Source organism: Myxine glutinosa, chromosome 10, assembly GCF_964187855.1.
Source record: "Myxine glutinosa chromosome 10, kmMyxGlut1.1, whole genome shotgun sequence".
NCBI classification, from domain to species: Eukaryota; Metazoa; Chordata; class Myxini; order Myxiniformes; family Myxinidae; genus Myxine; species Myxine glutinosa.
This window is the reverse complement of record NC_136270.1, coordinates 34,350,394-34,368,380: the sequence shown is the minus strand read 5'-3', so window position 1 is coordinate 34,368,380 and position 17,987 is coordinate 34,350,394. Positions and strand designations below refer to the sequence as shown.

At 45.8% G+C, this 17,987-nt stretch overlaps 1 protein-coding gene across 1 annotated transcript in view; it reads left to right on the top strand.

The window, feature by feature from the left end:
• Positions 1–17,987, top strand: part of LOC137434451 (mitogen-activated protein kinase kinase kinase 2) — a 151,720-nt gene that overhangs the window by 51,176 nt on the left and 82,557 nt on the right. Inside the window, exons 2-6 of the mRNA XM_068127456.2 lie at positions 2,420–2,556; positions 8,597–8,637; positions 8,746–8,845; positions 8,938–9,051; positions 11,853–11,964. Of these exons, the coding sequence (XP_067983557.1) occupies positions 2,420–2,556; positions 8,597–8,637; positions 8,746–8,845; positions 8,938–9,051; positions 11,853–11,964 (504 nt within the window). The remainder of the gene's footprint in view (positions 1–2,419; positions 2,557–8,596; positions 8,638–8,745; positions 8,846–8,937; positions 9,052–11,852; positions 11,965–17,987) is intronic.

The window sequence follows — 17,987 nt, the reverse complement described above, 5'->3', positions numbered from 1 at the left end:
GCTGATGATTTAGAGACTAAAGTGCCAAGTCACATTAATTTATTTATTTAAAAATTTGAAACGTAACGAAATAATTTCCTCTGCATTTGGTTTGTTAAGCCATGGGGCTGGCAGGATGACTGAGCTAGAGGTACGCACACTCGCCTCTAAGCCGTGCAGCCTGGGTTTGAATCCCGGCCCAGCTATAAACTGGCATCCCAGTGTTTCACAGGCAGTGTGATTCATCAGTGTGTGCCATCCCTTGGATGGACGTTAAACTGGGCGTCCCATCTCTGCCAGCATAAGTTGGTGGACGTTAAAGATCCTATGGTGCCCTTCACGAAAAAGAACCATCGCCGGGCCCCCTGGATTCCTGCGCTAACTACTTAGTCGAAGGTCAGGCCTGGACAGCCAGTTCCTGGAAGTCTTTGGGCAAAAACATCCCCTGGCCAAACCCACAAGAATGTGGAAATAACAGTGGCCGCCAAAGAAAGAAGACGAATAAGTCAGTTTGTTATGATTTGTGCATTTTGGATATGTCTTGTAAACGATTATAATTGTATCGTAAGCATGAACTCTTGAAGTACATTTCTCCACTTGTCTGTGATCGGTTCTAAAAACGAAGATCCGTTAGCAGTAAGTGAGAGAGCAGAATACCACTGCAACACATTGAGTTCCATGTCTGATCATGGGTAAGTGTTTGCATAATAAGATCATCTCATCGTGGTGTTTGCAGTTATCTAATCGGACCTTTTTATCGCGCAAATTTGCTGCTCTTTCTGCAGAAAGAAAGTTGCACTTCAAGTGCGATTTAACAGTGTTTTCTGCAACAGCAGCTGCAGCTCGGGAAGATGTTTTGAGGTGTTTCAATTTTTATAATTTTTTCATTTTTTGGCGGTTGAGGGCGAAGGGGAAAGCTTGAGCACCAGGAACAGTTGGAATACATGTTGAAGGATTTATTGGGGTATTTTAACCATCATGCACTGTAGGACACCCCGTGTCTTTCTTCACGCTAGCCCTGTTGCCACGTCTGGCCGAATGTTCAACAAGTTTCTGCAGCAGGCCTGGCTCACTTTGCTTTATAAGTGAAAGCACTCGGTTCATTACAGTATTTGGATCTGGGAAGCACTTGCTTTGGTTTTTTTTTAAGCACCGCAGCTGTTTCAGTCTGCAAGTTTTTATTTTATTTTATTTAAACTGCAAAAAGGTCATTCCGGCAAATATCCTTTCTGTTGGAATGTGCTGGGGTCAGCACTTGTTATTGGCAGAAATATTATCCACACATGACGTGTATGTTTTGCTTCTCTGATATTTTATCTTTTTTTTTTTCTTTTTTTTGTTATTCAGGCTTTTAAATAAACGAATGTTTTCCTTTCTTTAAAACAAGCACTGCAGTGAAGATGAAGAAGAAGAAAAATAATAAAATATAATAACATAGAAACAGAAAAATGAACGCGTTGAGCAAAAGACACATTTTGCTTCTTTTAGGAACTGCCAACACTTGTTCCCTTTATATGAAGCAACCTTCGAGGAACGCCAGCAAATATTTCTAGAGTCCCTTGAAGTGTTTCTGGAGTTTCTTCCAGCACCTTTCACAGCTCTATTGCTGTGGAAGTTTCTTTTTCGATGTTGTTACAATGAAGGTATCTAATCATCGATTTTTTTTTTTCCAGGTAATGATAATTTACAGATGATTAATGATTTCCAGGATATTTATTACATATGCAAAAATTGCTTCTTCTTTTTTCTTCTTCCTGCTGCTATTCAGCATGAGGTCTGAACCACATCTCACCACCCGGGTTAGATGAACTTGTTCTTCTTCCACAGTAATTCCCGCTTCCTTTCAATCATCCTCTGCTGTTTGCTTCTGTCAGGTCCTTGGTCTCCCCATTGGCACCCTACTGTTTATCCTGCTTTGGTAAATTATTGTCACTTGTCGTTCTTAATCTATTCTTTCATGTACGGTATACAAAATTATCAGATTTAATTATCAACTCCCTCCCCGTTCCCCCCAACATTATACTCTATACATCCCCCCTGCCATTCCCATATTTATATCTGTTCCCATATTTATTTCCCTCAACCCTAACTTCCTTGACATTCTGTTATCCTCCCTTTATTTTATTTTTCTTAATCAGATTTCTGAAACCTTTACTCCAGTTCTCTTCCTTTTCTCAATGTTAATATTTCCAACTTAGCCCTCCATTCCCTCCTCTGTCCATATTTGATGACCCCAAGACTCATAGGGTGTGATGTTCAGTGTCTTCATAAGATAATTGAGGACCTAACCTGGTACTTCCCAATAAACTCAAGTACTAACATGACCGTGTGTGAAGAACTAGGCAAACACACTACCAAATGAATTATACTCTCTGGTGAGGGATTGATATGCTCTGCTTGCAGTGATGTTTTTGTTTGTGGTATTCTGATCTTTCTGCAGACAAACAACAGGCATTGAATTCCATTATGAAAGACCTGATGGATCTGCAACGATCAAATCGATCACGTTCCTCATCTATGTCTGACGTTCACTGGGCTAAGCCACTTGACAGACTCACTGCTTCAAGTCCGGAGAAGGTGAATGCCATTTTTAGTGCAAGTGATTCCATTGTGTTCTCCCTGTTATTAATTTTATTGGCATTCCCTTGATGTGGTCTGTTATCTCAGAGCTGCCAGCATTTAACAGGGAAAAGAGCGACGAAGCTTGTGAAAGGGCAAAAAAAAAACATCAACAGATGATGTTGGAAAGTCAATGATTTTCAGTACCATATGGCAAAACATTGGACTGGCAGCATAGCCGAGAGATGTGCACACTCGTCTGAGCTGTCCAGCCTGGATTGGAATCTCTACCCAGCTATAAACTGTCACCCTGGTGTTTCGCATGCAGGGTGATTTATGATCCTGTGAACCGTCCATCGGGTGGACGTTAAGCCGCGCTCGTTGTTTGTGGTCATTAAAGATACCACGGTGTCTTTCCTGAAGAGTGGGCAAATTATTGCCAGCACTCTGGTGAAGTTCCAAATTCTTGCCCTAACTGACTGTTTTGAAGGCAATGGCAAACCATCCAGCATAACCCATGCTAAGAAACTGCTTTGGCAGCACCAATGCTCTATTATTATTATTATTATTATTATTATTATTACTAGGGCATTGCCCGTACTATATCTATATCTAAAATTATATCCCCCCCCTCTATTTACATGAAATGGTTTGGTCCAAAGCGAACGGCTTGCGAGTACGGTGACAATCCCCCCCCCTCTATTTACATGCAATGGTTTGGTCCAAAGCGAACGGCTTCCGGAGTTTGGTAAAGAAATCGCCATCGCGTGCACAAACGCGCAGGAAAGCGAATGAATCGCAAATTCGGTTTTATTAGTTTTAAAACATAGTTTAACGCCAACATAGTTTGCAAACGTGAAATAAATGAATACGCTCTCAAATGTGCCATCCGAGGCAGAGTGTGTCCTCCACGTTCGGCACACGCGATCGTTCGCTGCTCTCTGATTGGTTGAATCGTTTTTTGGACATAGCTCGGTAAGTAATTGTCCGATTAATATGAAACCTTGAAAAGGCACATCCTCGGGTCCCCAGCAATATACCTGGCAAGTTAAAAGTATATCGGACCCGTGGTTGTCGAGAAACAGCGGTCACAGACAAACAAACAGACGTACAAACGTACAGACGTACAGAGATTACTGGAATTATAGATAGATTATTATTTTGTATGCAGCCTGGGTCTGCTGATTGCATCATTGCTGGGAGCGCTACTGTGTCGCTGCAGTAGGATTTAATGATCCACAGTGTCAAAAGCCACACTCAGATCGAGAAAAATGAGAAGGCCTGGGAAACCAGAATCTGCAACCACGAGAAGGTCATTGACCACCATTACTAGAGCAGTTTCTGTACTGTGTTGTGTGCAGGTCTAAAACTAGACTGAATGCCTCATAAAGCTGGATGAAATCCAGATGAGACTGAAACTGAGAGGCTACCACCTTTTCTAAAATTTCAGATAAAAAGGTAGATTAGAGATGGGCTTATCTATAATTGGAGAGGACATCATGGTCAAGATTGTTTTTTAAGAAGGGGGGTAATTGCTGCAATGCAAGTTTTAGGGAGATGGCACTACTCCAGTTCTAAGTGATTTAATGACTATATTGGTGACTGTAGGGGAAATGGCAGATAAACATGATTTTAGTGGAGGTGGTGGAATAGGGTCAAGTAAGCTACCAGAAGATTTCATCTTTATGACCATGGCAGATAAAGACGTGGGAGTACTCTCAACAAGGACGCTGAGGGATGGGCCAGTGTAAAGAGCTAGGACAAGCACAACTGTTCATGAATTTCTTCATGAAATGGGTTTCCATTTCATACACAATGCAGCCACATGCACAATGCAGCCACACAAGCCTAAGATCACCATGCACAATGCCAAGCGTCGGCTGGAGTGGTGTAAAGCTCGCCGCCATTGGACTGTGGAGCAATGGAAATGCGTTCTTTGGAGTGATGAATCACACTTCACCATATGGCAGTCCGACGGAAGAATCTGGATTTGGCGGTGCCAGGAGAACGCTACCTGCCCGAATGCATAGTGCCAACTGTAAAGTTTGGTGGAGGAGGAATAATGGTCTGGGGCTGTTTTTCATGGTTCGGGCTAGACCCTTTAGTTCCAGTGAAGGGAAATATTAACGCTACAGCATACAATGACATTCTAGATGATTGTGTGCTTCCAACTTTGTGGCTTCAAGCAGCCATCAATCATCTGGACTGGTCTCCCATCTCTACCGCCTCTGACATCAACTCATCCTGGGAATTCTTTCAAAGTAAATTGCTCTCTCTCATGCACAGATTTATACCATCTCGTCTTCAGTTGTCATACCCTTCTTCCCGTCCATGGTACACTGAATCTTGTGGTGAGGCTGTTGCCCTGAAACAACTTGCTTTCGTCTCCTGGAAAGCAAATCCAACGGAAGGAAATCTCATTTCCTTTCACAAAGCCCGAAACAAGTGTGTGTCCACCCTCAGGAGAGCCAGGAAACAATATCTCACCATTCTCAAGACCGAACTCTCTTATCTGTCTCCCTCTTCCAAATCCTGGTGGCGTCTGGTCAAATCTGTTTCTGGTGTTTGTTCCCCCTCCATCCCCTCCCTCACCTCAAACGGCTTAATGGCTGACTCCGCACGTGAAAAAGCTGAATGCCTCAACTCTGTGTTTGCCTCTAAATCTTGTGTCCCAAACCCATCCCTCTCTGTACCCACCGTACCCAGTCGTACCCAGCTGCTCCTGGACTCTGTGTCCTTTCCTCCTGACAAGGTGGAAAAGTTTCTGTCAACCCTCGACTCTGATTCTGCAACTGGTCCTGACGGCATCAGCCCACGGGTCCTAAAATCATGTTCTTCTGCTCTTTCACTCCCTCTTTCTGTTCTCTTCACCCTCTCTTTTGCTCAAGGTCATCTGCCATCTGCTTGGAAATCAGCCAACATCACCGCTTTGCACAAAAAAGGTGCAAAAACAGATCCCAGCAACTACAGACCAATCAGCCTTCTCCCAATTATCAGCAAAGTCATGGAATCCATCATTGCTTCAGATATTAAATCTTTCCTCTTCTCCAATGGCTTGATCTCTGATCATCAATTTGGTTTCAGACCTGGTCACTCTACTCTGGACATGCTGCTTCTGCTTTCTCAACAATGGATGGAGGTCCTCAACGCCAAACAGGAAATTAGAGCTGTCTCCCTTGACATTTCACGTGCCTTCAATACGGTCTGGCACCCTGCTCTGCTCTCCAAACTCTCCTCCTTTGGTATCCATGGAAATCTCCACGCATGGCTGGCGGACTTCCTCTCTGGTCGTAGTCAATGTGTGGCCCTAAATGGGTTTCTCTCATCTCCTCTTCCTGTTCAGGCTGGAGTTCCCCAAGGTAGTGTTCTGGGCCCTGTGCTTTTTCTGGTCTTCATCAATGATCTCTCTGACTCTCTTGAAAATCCTCTCTATCTCTTTGCTGACGACTCTACTCTCTGTCGCTCCATTCCTCATCCCTCAGATCGGCAGTCTGCAGCCTCCTCACTCTCTGTAGACCTGGACAAAATCACAGACTGGTCAAACAAGTGGAACATGTCTTTCAATCCTGACAAATCTCACACTCTTACAATGTCTCTCCGAAAGGACCGACTGGACAACCCTCCCATCTACTTTCTCAACAATCCTCTCCAAGAAGTTCTGTCGCTCAAGCTTTTGGGTCTCACTATCTGCCATGATCTTTCTTGGGAAAACCACATTTCCAAGCTGGCCTCCAAAGCCAGTCGCCGACTGGGCATCCTCCGTCGTGCGAAGTCCTTCCTTGGCACACCTGAGCTCCTCACCACATACAAGGCTTTCATCCGCAGCTCAATGGAATACTGTTCCCCCCTCTGGGCTGGTGCTCCTGCCTCACACCTTGCTCGGCTTCACGCTGTTGAGGCCAAAGCTTTCAGAATCATTGGAATCTCCTGCGATGTAGTCAACGCCGAGGGCCTTTCACTCACTCACCGCAGGCAGGTTGGTGGTCTTTCTGTCTTCTACCGACTCCTCTCCGGCCTTGCTCCCCCAGCTCTCTCTGTGCTCTGTCCCCCCAATATTCCTTCAGGTCGCACAAGATCTGCCTGCAACCCTCTTATGGTTAAACTGCCAAAGTCTAGGCTCTCTGCTCACCTTCACTCTTTCATTCCCCTTTTCTCCCGCCTCTGGAACAAACTCCCCCACTCCCTTCAATCCCACTCCTCCCTCCAGGTCTTTAAAACAGCTGTTCACCACCATCTCTTATCGTCCCCCATCGAAAACCTTGATCTTTTCTACCCCCGGTAATTCACCCCAGAGTCCTTGCAGTGTTCATATGTTTTAATCCTCTCCCACCTCCCCCCCCCCCCAAGTCCTCCCGATGTCCCTGCTCTCAAATGTTGTGTTTGTGTCCTTCCCCCTCTTCCCCCTCTCTTTTGTGTCCTTCCCCCTCTCTCCCCATCTTGTCTGCCGCTCCCCTTGTTTTTTTTGTTTTGTGTGTCGGTTTGTCTTATTGTGTGATTAATGTTAGCTCTTTCACGAGCCTCGATCTTGTATACAAAAAAAAAAAAAAAAAAAAAAAAAACAGTTTGGGGAAGGCCCTTTCCTGTTTCAGCATGACAATGTCCCCATGCACAAAGCGAGGTCCATACAGAAATGGTTTGTCGAGATTGGTGTGGAAGAACTTGACTGGCCTGCACAGAGCCCTGACCTCAACCCCATCGAACACCTTTGGGATGAATTGGAACGCCAACTGCGAGCCAGGCCTAATCGCCCAACATCAGTGCGCGACCTTACTAATGCTCTTGTGACTGAATGGAAGCAAATCCCCAGCAATGTTCCAACATCTAGCGGAAAGCCTTCCCAGAAGAGTGGAGGCTGTTATAGCAGCAAAGGGGGGGGGGCGGGGGGGAAGTCGTATATTATACAGTCGTGGCCAAAAATATTGGTACCTTTGCACTCAAATAACTCAAAATTTTCTCGAAAAATACGTTGAAATTGACCTGAGTTTGGTCTCCACAATTCTTTATTTTTCTGTTAATATTATAGAAACCTTGTTTTTGATTCAGAACTTCATATATCCTTTTAAATCAGAAAATAAAAGGAAATGGCATTGTCAGAATTATTGACACCCTAGATTTAATATTTGGTAGCACACCGCCTTTGGACAAAATAACTACAGTCAAGTGCTTCTTATAGCCATGAATGAGCTTCCTACACCTCTCTACTGGCAGTTTGGCCCACTCTTCTTGTGCAAACTGCTCCAGTTCTCCCAGAGGTGAAGGGTGCCTTCTCCCAACTGCTGTTTTCAGATCTCCCCACATGTGTTCAATGGGATTTAGATCTGGACTCATTGCTGGCCACTTCAGAACAGTCCAGCGTTTTGTCTTGAACCATTCCTGGGTGCTTTTTGAAGTGTGTTTGGGGTCATTGTCCTGCTGCAAGACCCAAGATCTTTGATGGAGATCGAGCTTTCTGACACTGGGTTGAACATTGTGCTCCGAAATGCCTTGGTAATCTCCTGATTTAATGATGCCATGCACACATTCAATGCACCCAGTGCCAGAGGCAGCACAGTAACCCCAAAACATCACTAAACCTCCTCCATGTTTGACTGTAGGGAAGGTGTTCTTTTCGTTGAAGGTTTCATTTTATTTTCTGTAAACATAGAGATGATGTGCTTTACGAAAAAAAACTCTAATTTGGTCTCATCTGTCCACAGTACATTCTCCCAGAAGTATTTTGGCTTATTCAGGTGTGTTTTGGGAAACTCCATTCGGGCTTTCTCAGCAATGGGGTCCTCCTGGGTCTCATACCACAGAACCCCCTTTCACTGAGTTGGCAACAGATGGTGCGAGGTGAAACTGTCGTACCTATAATATATATATATATTCTTGGTTTGCCATATGATGGTTTTCATTTTCCATTCTTTCCCACCTCCATATAACCACTCATTTTGGTCACTTTGGTTGCATGCTGTACTGTATGCCTGGTAGAATGTCTAAGTTTTTGGAATTGTACTGTAAACAGGGTACACATGTTGTCTATTATTCTTACAACTCCTATTTGTTTGTGTATTCTTAGGTTGACGTAAGGGTGAAGTTCGAGTATAATGGAGAGAAAAGGTTTGTTGACTTGTTTCCTCTTTATTACCTCGAGTGACTCAATTTCCTTGGAACCAATGTTGTAAATACTTCATCACTCACACAAGCATTTCTCATATCCGACGTCAGAATCCTGCAGTTCAAGAGACCTGTGAAGTTTGATGATGTCCTCTACAAGGCTGAGGTGGCATTTGGGCAGCCGATGGAAATGTTCTACTCTACAAATGACGTACGTCACTGCTCAGTGTTTGTTTCTTCTCTGGCATACAATTCTAATTGAAGTCTCTGGTTATGAGTTTGTTTTGTTTGTTTGTTACTTAGCTGTTGGTGCCTGTGAGGAGCCAGGAGGACATGACCAATGCTGTTGAGCTAATGGACCGCAGCTCACATGTCAAAAGTCTCAGAATCTCATTGCTCCCTCTTAGAAAGATGCAGGTACGACTTACTCTCCTGTTTTATTTATCCCTGCTCCCACCAATGAGTCCCGGAGCCCTTAATTAGACACTTCCCAGGTTATTTTTCACACTATAGTCGGAAAATAGTCGGAAGATGTGCACATTTTATGCTTGCAACAAAATATGCAGGGGTGCTTATACCTTCCGTTCACAAGTGTCAAATAAGGCCTACTTTGTAAATCGCCTGTTCCGTCGTCCGTTACGTGGCGAGATTACCGATGCGGTGAGGATGGAAACCGTCTCTTTTCGTAGTATGGGTAGGGATTTTTTTTATGACATGTAGTGAATTTGGAAATGCAGCATATTTATCGTGGTTGAAGAGGACTGGTATGAAACGAGAGCAATGTTTTTGGATGTTTTTACCACTTCCCATTTTAATTTAGGCCATCAATAAAACTCAGGAACATTACTCACGTAATTGCTTACCCATGTAACACATTGGACAGATCGTAGTGCCGAGATTCCCATGGAACTAGCGATTGTTTTGTGATGCTGGTAGTGGGTAAGCGAGGTCTGCTAAGAAACCGTGTTTCAATGGATTGTGCAGCGGTGCTCACCATGCTTACCGATTTGGGAATGACATGATATTACCCACGTAACAATTTGACGGACAACACACTTACGAATTAGTAACATTTTATTCATTAGTATTTACACTCCCACACAAATGAAACGAGGCACTACTCGGCGATGATTTTATTTCCATTATAACTTTATTACATGTGCTCTCAAACAGAATTTAGCTCACATTCTTCGACCAACATATCCAGTCAAGAATACACTTCAAAGTAGGGTCCGTCAAAATGACCATTTATTGTGGAAATAGCCATATATACAGACTTGGCATTTAATATGGAATATTTATTTTGTGGGGGTGAACTTACTTTTCAAGATGTCTTAGAACCAAAAGTTCATTGGAATTATGTTGAAATTATTCGAGATTTTGTTAATGTGACCTTTAAAAGAAACAAAAACCACATTTGACATTTCGAAACAAATAAATTGATCCTTGAAAGTGATGTAAACTGATATCGAACTCAATTCATGGACAGTACTGTGTTAAACTTCTGTACGTTTTCCAGAAGTATCTCTTTATTTTGCACATTAGCCAAAATTTTTTTTAACAAAAACAAAAGATAAATTACGACTGGGATTACGGACAGTAAGATTACAGTTCTGTACTTCGTGTAACCCCCACGAGCATTCAGGAGAACACGCACACGTTGAGGCATGCTGTTCACGAGATTTGCCAAGGTTTGGACAGGAATCGCTTGCCATGCAGTGACAATAGCCTGCTGCAATTCACGCACAGAGGTCGGCTGCTGGTCCAAGTGGTCGATTTGACGCGTTAATTCTGCCCACAAGTTCTCTATCTGATTCATATCCGGGGACATGGCAGGCCACTCCATATGCTCTACACCATGGTCAGCAAGAAATTGTTGGATCATGCGAGCACGATGAGGCCGTGCATTGTCATCTTGGAAGACAAAGTTTCCTCGAAAGGCTGCACGAGCAAATGGAAGCAATGTTTCTTCCAGAATGGCCCTGTACTTAAACTGGTTCAGGTTTACATTCAGAACAACCAGGTCAGTTTTGCCCCCTGCATGAAAAGCAGCCCAAACGGTCACCCCACCACCTCCAGCTTGGACTCTTGGCACTATACAATTTTGTTGTGGGCTTCATGCACTTGTCTGCGCATTCGGACGCGGCCATCTTGACGATAGACCAGAAATCTAGACTCGTCACTGAAGATCACGTGATTCCAGTGTCCTGGCTGCCATTGACGGTGCTCTCTGGCCCACTGCACTCGGTGCTGGTGGTGTTGTCTGGTCAGGCGTGGCTTTCTCAGGGGACGCCTGGCCCGATAGCCTGCTTGAACCAGTCGTTGGTTGACTAGCCTTCTGGACATAGGCACATTTGTCAGTTGCTGCCACTCAGCCCTAAGCCGATTAGCTGACTTGGTACGGCCATTGCGGACTAACCGGTGCAGCTGGTGATCATCCCTCCTTGTGGTTCTGCGGGGACGTCCTGGCCTTGGTATTGGAGTAGGGACACCCCTCTGAGCATTTCGTTTCAGGATCTTTGACACCTGACCTTGAGTGATGCCATACTGCCGAGCAATAGCACGCTGTTTCATGCCGTAATTTCGTAAAGCCACCACTCCATGACAAACAGCATTGTCGAGTTAACGGACCATCTCCAGAGGAAGCGGCAATAACTTTTGGAGACGTGCAGCAGTTGTTATCCACTAATACAGAACGCAACAACCCTTGTATACCCGACTGTGAAGCCAATCATCAAATGCACGTGTCCGTACATTTTGCCACGCCACCTGTGATATAATCCTGTTGTTGACTTCTTGCTGCGACAGACAATCAGTGACATGGTTCTTTTAACAAATAAATCACCAAAGTGTAAAAGAAACTCACCAGATTGATATACTGTGTTAAGAAAGTAAACCCAAGTCAAGAAAAAAAAAAAATTCCATATTAAATGCCAAGTCTGTCTATATATATATATATATATATATATATTAATGTCATTGCTTGTGGCTGATATGACTGCGAGTGTTATGAAGCAGAAGTTTGACTCAGAGTGCCGTGATTTGCAGAATCACAAGTCAGAATGATAAGTTACATTACGGTGCTTATCTGCATGTGTGTTGTTTAAATTACTAACAAATCATCAACCATATATCCAACCCGCACTAAGTTATAAAATAGCTGTCATGGCTTCATACGAGGAAACAATGTAAATATTTAAAATGATCATGTCTTGCAGCCGACATCGTCATCTCCTGTTGCATTCAACATTGGTCCTTTACAGTCTCCAGCTGGTTTTGCTGACCCAATGGATGGCTATTTCCATCCAAAAGTCATTGGCCTTCCTTTCCGTGAGTGTTTATAGTTGTTTACTACTCTGAAGAAGAAAACGGACCTTTTTAGTTTTGTGTGCGTGTCTCTTCTTTTTTTTTTAACAGGGACACCTCAATTTACGCTTGAGATGCGTTCCTAAAAAACTGAATGTAAAATGAAAAAACGTAAATAGATGACGATTTTCCATTAGCATGATGTTTTGAATTGATGCATTCCTTAGTGGAAATTTCTAGTCCTAACCTAATATTAACCTAAGTAAATACAGTCAATGTATAAATATAGTTCCTATAAATTAATAATAATGACATAATAACTAAGTTACTGAGACGCTCGACTTTCGTGCATTTGACTTTATTTTGGTGACGTTACGAGTTATTGACCTCACAGTCATGGGAGGAAGGCTGAGCTCGTGGACAATGTCCACCAAACGATCCCCACACTCGAATCGCTGCACCACGTCCATTTTATTATCCAAACTAATAGCTTCATGAGCCTTCTTTTTGGGAGTTTCAGCTGGAGAACTTGAGGGTCGTTTACCACTTATGATGAAGGGGTTTGGGAAAGTTTATCACAAAATACTATCAATGAAGGTCAGACGATCCCTCTAAATAGTACAGTACAGACCGCAAAACTGAGGGCAAGAGAAGTAGTGTAATGTACGTCGTACCTCCACTTTCGTCGCATCCCGGCATGAAATAAAAAAAAATTCCACGTGAAACTTAAATGTTAACTCAAAAGTTACGAAGCATAAATAGAAAATTGTTCAGTACTTTGTCTAAGGCGTTTCATCGAAGAAAGGTAAATACAATGATTGTAAATCGAGGACTAAGTGTACGAGCCTTTTTTGCTTCAGCAGTTAGTGTTCCTTCCATTTTATCGCTTTCTTGGACGTTTTATGTATCTCTACTTTCAGGGGCAGCACAGGAAGGGGGAGGGGAAATGTGGGGTTCCCGACACTGCCTGGCTGTGTGAGCTTTTCCTGGCGATGGTTTCAGCTGTGAAAGAGTAGTAAACAACCACACAAACGAAATTATTTACAAGATTGCAACGTTTTCAATGCACAATATGTGCCAGAAACCCTATACTGTATAGTTTTTCCCCTGTTCAGCACCTTGTGGGAGGGGAGAGGGGGTTCTTTAGTGCCCTTGGCTTAACCCTGGGTATCCCCAGCACGTTTGCAAAATTTTGTGGAGATTTGCCCAGCCGTTTTTATTTATTTATTTTCTTCTACAATTTTCAGAAATATGCACACACATATTCAGAGAATCTCCTTGTGGGGCAGGGGGAAGGGTTATAATTTTGGGGAGGGGAGTTTGTTGGTGCCCTTGACATAAACCTGAGTATCCCCAGTGCTTATGCAAAATAAATTGTGGGGGATGGTGAGGTAGCTTCAATCCTTGCCCAGATGCTGAAGTTCCTACAACCAAAATTTGGGCCTCTCGGGGCTATGGTTCGGCCCTGAAAGAATAACGTACAGACACACAAACAAGCATGCAAACACTTGAAAATATTGTTACAGACGTGGCTTGGATGTTATTTACCGAGCGGTTTTATGGTATGACCACGTCTGCACAAGTTACCCGATTGTGCCCGAACGTTTAGTCGCGCGATGCTGGCTCAATAAGAAAAAGAAGACACCCGGCTGGATTACAATAACACAATACGACACCAAGGGTTCAGTTCTCAAGACCTCCGGAGGAGATTATATTCGTACGGAAAGGTCAGATTACAGGGGCTAGAGTTATAATCACAGAAAGACAGGCACTTAGACACACTCTTATATTAACCCCGGACAGACGACAGACAAACGGGACAAGGCTGACTCACACGGGGGTTGATGAAAAGGACAGCGGGTATCGATGGCTCAAGGTGCACTCTTGGCTCAAAGCAGGGTCCAGTACGGTCCGGTCCGGTCCAAAGATGCGGGGAGGTATCGTCGCGCTGGGGGTGGCGGTGGCTTCTCTCTCCAAGCTGAGGCGCATCTGACTCAGCGCTCGCAGGTGGCTTTCCTTCTCCAAGCTGGGTGCGCATCTCTCGTCACATCCGGCGCGGGGCCGCGTATATCCGGCGGGGAGTGACACGCCCTCGGCTCGTTAGCTCCGCCTCGTGGAATCGGCACGTTGCTTCTCATTGGGTGCGTGCGGGGGGGTTTACCAGGCTCCGCCCTTGACGAGGAGCTGACAAGGAGCCCCTTCGTGGTAACCCCGTGGAGCGCATGGTCTGGAGCTAATCGAGCCGGTGTGAGGACGCATCCTCCCCCGCTCCGCCGCCATCTCTGTTGTTGTTGTAATTGTTGGGGAAGAAGATGGAAGGAGGTATGGGAAAGGTCCTAAACTCACTACTGATGCCATATAATCACATTCTGGTGCAACGAAGAGTCATAATTAATGGAGACGAGGCCTTAACTGACATAGAATAAGAATAACTAGGAAGATGTCCGAAAGTTGTCTACGTGTGGTGCGGTGGACCTGGGCACGACATTTAATGGGGGAATAAGGGGAAGGTCGGCTCTACTGATTGTTATTTACATGCAATGGGACTAGGGAATGGGGGATTGGGGAAAGTTGGGGAGTATTGGAGAAAATAGGGGAATATTTACAAGCGGATATGGAGGCCAAATTCCATATTCGCAACATTGCACCCTTCTCTACCCTCGGGGCGTCCCGACCCGATAAATTTTTACCTACTTTAGTGTGGCACGCAATGTAGTTCCCTCTACTATTAACTCTACCCTGAGTGCGACAGTTTTACAGATATTCACAAATGAGTAAATATGTCCCCCTGCGACGTTGCACCCTTCTCCTCACAGAAACACACCCACAGGATAACCGAATCCGGAAAGAATCCTCAAACTAAACATACAGCCGGTAGGGAGCATTATTTACAAGACTACGCTGCTATTTACACTACGATCCAGGACCTGTTTTTGGAGGAACACATGCAGATGTTATGCATAGAGAGAGAGCGCGCTTGCCAACATCGATACACCAACCCACGAGTGCTCTGTGGCCGACGGCCTTTAATAACGTGCAGAGCACCCTTCCCGAGCATCAAAAGCACCACCCCACCACCAATCGGTGCAGTCACCATTGTTCATTGGAATAAAAATAAATTCGACAACCCCTAACCCTGCAGGTGTCTCTTGCTCTTCTTGTGGTGCACTTGGTGTTAACTAAAAGTGGTTCACCTGTATGGCATAGGTGCCACGTTGACCCATAGGTCCATCCCCGGGTGGTGCTTGGCCGCAAACGAACTGCGGTCCATTGTGGGTGGCCACAAACATTGCGGTCCATATGGTGTATCGATCCCGGCAGCAAACAGCGAAAGTGCAGGCCCACAACTGCGCAGCCAGCACCTCTCTCTCCTCTCTCTCTACCCCAAAGCCAGATCCTCGGAGGTGGGAGACAAAAGAAGAAACAAGTGAGTAAGGTGGTAAGGGCGCAAAAGTGCACGCAATGTAAGGTGATGCACACTGGGGGCACATGGGAACCAGGTGAGACAGGTACGTTCCTATCGTACGCCCCCCCCCCCACCAGGTAACCTACATGGCCCCTCCCTTACCCCTTACTGTATCCACACAACACAACACTACCCATAAACATCTACTTTACAAATCAACAAACATCCCTACTGTCTTCCCCGTTCCTCCCATATACCAAATTCGTCTTCTCTCCCTCCTAACCAATCAAATTTGCCATTTTCAACTCTCATCAAAATTTGCCATCTCCAACTCAACATCAAAATTTGCCATCACCAATTCATCATCAGTCCCTCCTAGGGAGGGAGAGATGGAATCACCCCAATGTCTCATCCACGTCGTGATGCGTCTCACAAATCCAACAGCAATTCTCATTTCTGCAACACAAACAAAGAAAACACAGGTGTGGAGTCATCATCATCACCACAGGTAAGTGGCTGCGTATGGTGCGACAGGTTCTTCAATCCTAACTATTTCCTAAATGACTTTAACAACTTTACACTACCCGGGGTCTTTCTCCGGCCAAACCATTGGCCCTCTTACTCTATGGGTTCTAAAAACCAATTCCCATTGGCCAACCTGTGGTGCTTTTCAATTTGGGGTCTCACTCCCCCGATTCATCTCCCGGTGCCCTCGCACAATTTCTGGGCTGCGGCGTGTACCTCTCCCAGTGGGTCTACCCACCTGCACACCTCCACCACTGCAGTTGCCTCCGAGCTTACCTGCTCCTTACCCTAACCTAACTACCTGGGGAAGGCCCTCTGGCTCTCTCCCCACTCCGTGCCCTCTCTGGCACTGGGCTGCCCGATCCACACCCGGGATCCTCAGGCACCCACTCACAACTACCGGCTCCCAGAGCCCACCTGCGGCCTCACCTGGCCGACATCCTCACAGTGGTGGAGTGCCCAACCAACTACACACACTAACAGGCTACACGCCCAGCCATTTCCACAACACTAATGCACCCATTCACAACACCATTCTGCAACCGCACCACAAATGCCAATATCCAACCACAATTTACCTGCACCCTCTACCTAACACTTACACTACCCGCCCCGGGTACTCGTGAAAGGGGTCCACTCTTCCCCCATCCACACCTTCGCACCATGCACACCACTCCGTACCACTCACTCCAACTCTCTCCACACACCTGTACCTGCACACCTGTGCTCTCACACCTGGTGCCACCGGCACCCTTCTCTCCCCAAGCGCATTCGCGCTGATCCACAACACTCACTACTCATACACTGCTCCACACACCTGTCCAGTTGCACACCTGTGCAATCACACCTGTTCAATCCTCACACACACGGCATCATCTCAGCTAACCACTCCCTTCTGAAACTTGCGCTTCCCAGTCGTCCCTTTAAACTATTGCGCTCCCTCGTCATTATCCTCCATACTAAACTACCTGCGTCCCCACTACAGGTATCAGTCACTAACTAACCTTAACGTCACCTAATGTCATCTTCTAGGGCCCTATCCATATAACCTAACCCACCCGGGCTAGTTTTCACTGCCATACACCCCATAAACTATTGCTCCTTTGCCCCCCACATGGGAAGGATGGTGGATTTGCCATCCCACCACATCGGGGGTCTCTCACTACCAATTTTGCACATCAAATTTCAACAAATCAAAAATTTGGCCAATCACTGCCCATCATCTGCCAATCACTACTGCCAATCCTTGGCCAATCATCAAATTTTGTTTTTCTCTAATTTTGGGTCCAAAACACTAACCTCATCACCCAGTCTACTCACTAATACCTCTCGGTGCGCCAATTCCCGTCCAAAGCCCGGCTTCGTAAAGCCAAGCCATGAATGCTGGTTGTTCTGTGCCAGCGGCTGGGTGCGTCCCGCATTCGGTGCAGGGAAGGAGGTTTACCCGGGCCGAGATCCCACGCACCATCTCGGCACGGAGCCATCCAATGCCCCGATCTCGACCTGCCGGCACGTCTCACCAAAAAGTGGTCGCCATGACGACCCTTTCTATCGGGCTGCCAGCTCCGCCGAGTGGAGCACGGACGCGGCCGTTCAAAGCGAGGCCCGGCACGCACCGAGGGCCCGATTCGGCTAAAAGTCGACCTAACCTCTAACCCGTTTAATGTCAATGCTTCACCTGCATGCTTACACCCCGAAGCCCGTTCCTTGCTCACACATCCAGCCGTGCTCATGCTCCTCGTACCTTTCCTTACACACCCAGGTACCCTCATTCCACTCACAGCCTTGGTCACACACCTGACCACCGAACACTTTGGCACACATTCGTTGGTCGCACACCTCACCAAAACACCTCTTCGCACCCCCTCCTCGGTCACCTCCTCTGTGACAATCACAGGTGTGCTCTCATTCGCACACCCAACCACGTGCCTCACCACCAACTCCAGCGTGCATTCCCACTCACGCTCTACCATTCCAGGTGTGCATCCTTCTATTCCAGGTGTACATCCTCGCTCACCTGTCACAACTAACTCACGCTCCATGTCACTCTCACTACTTTCACCTCCATTCCTGACAACGCACTCACCCTTACTCTTGACAGCACACTCTTTCCCCA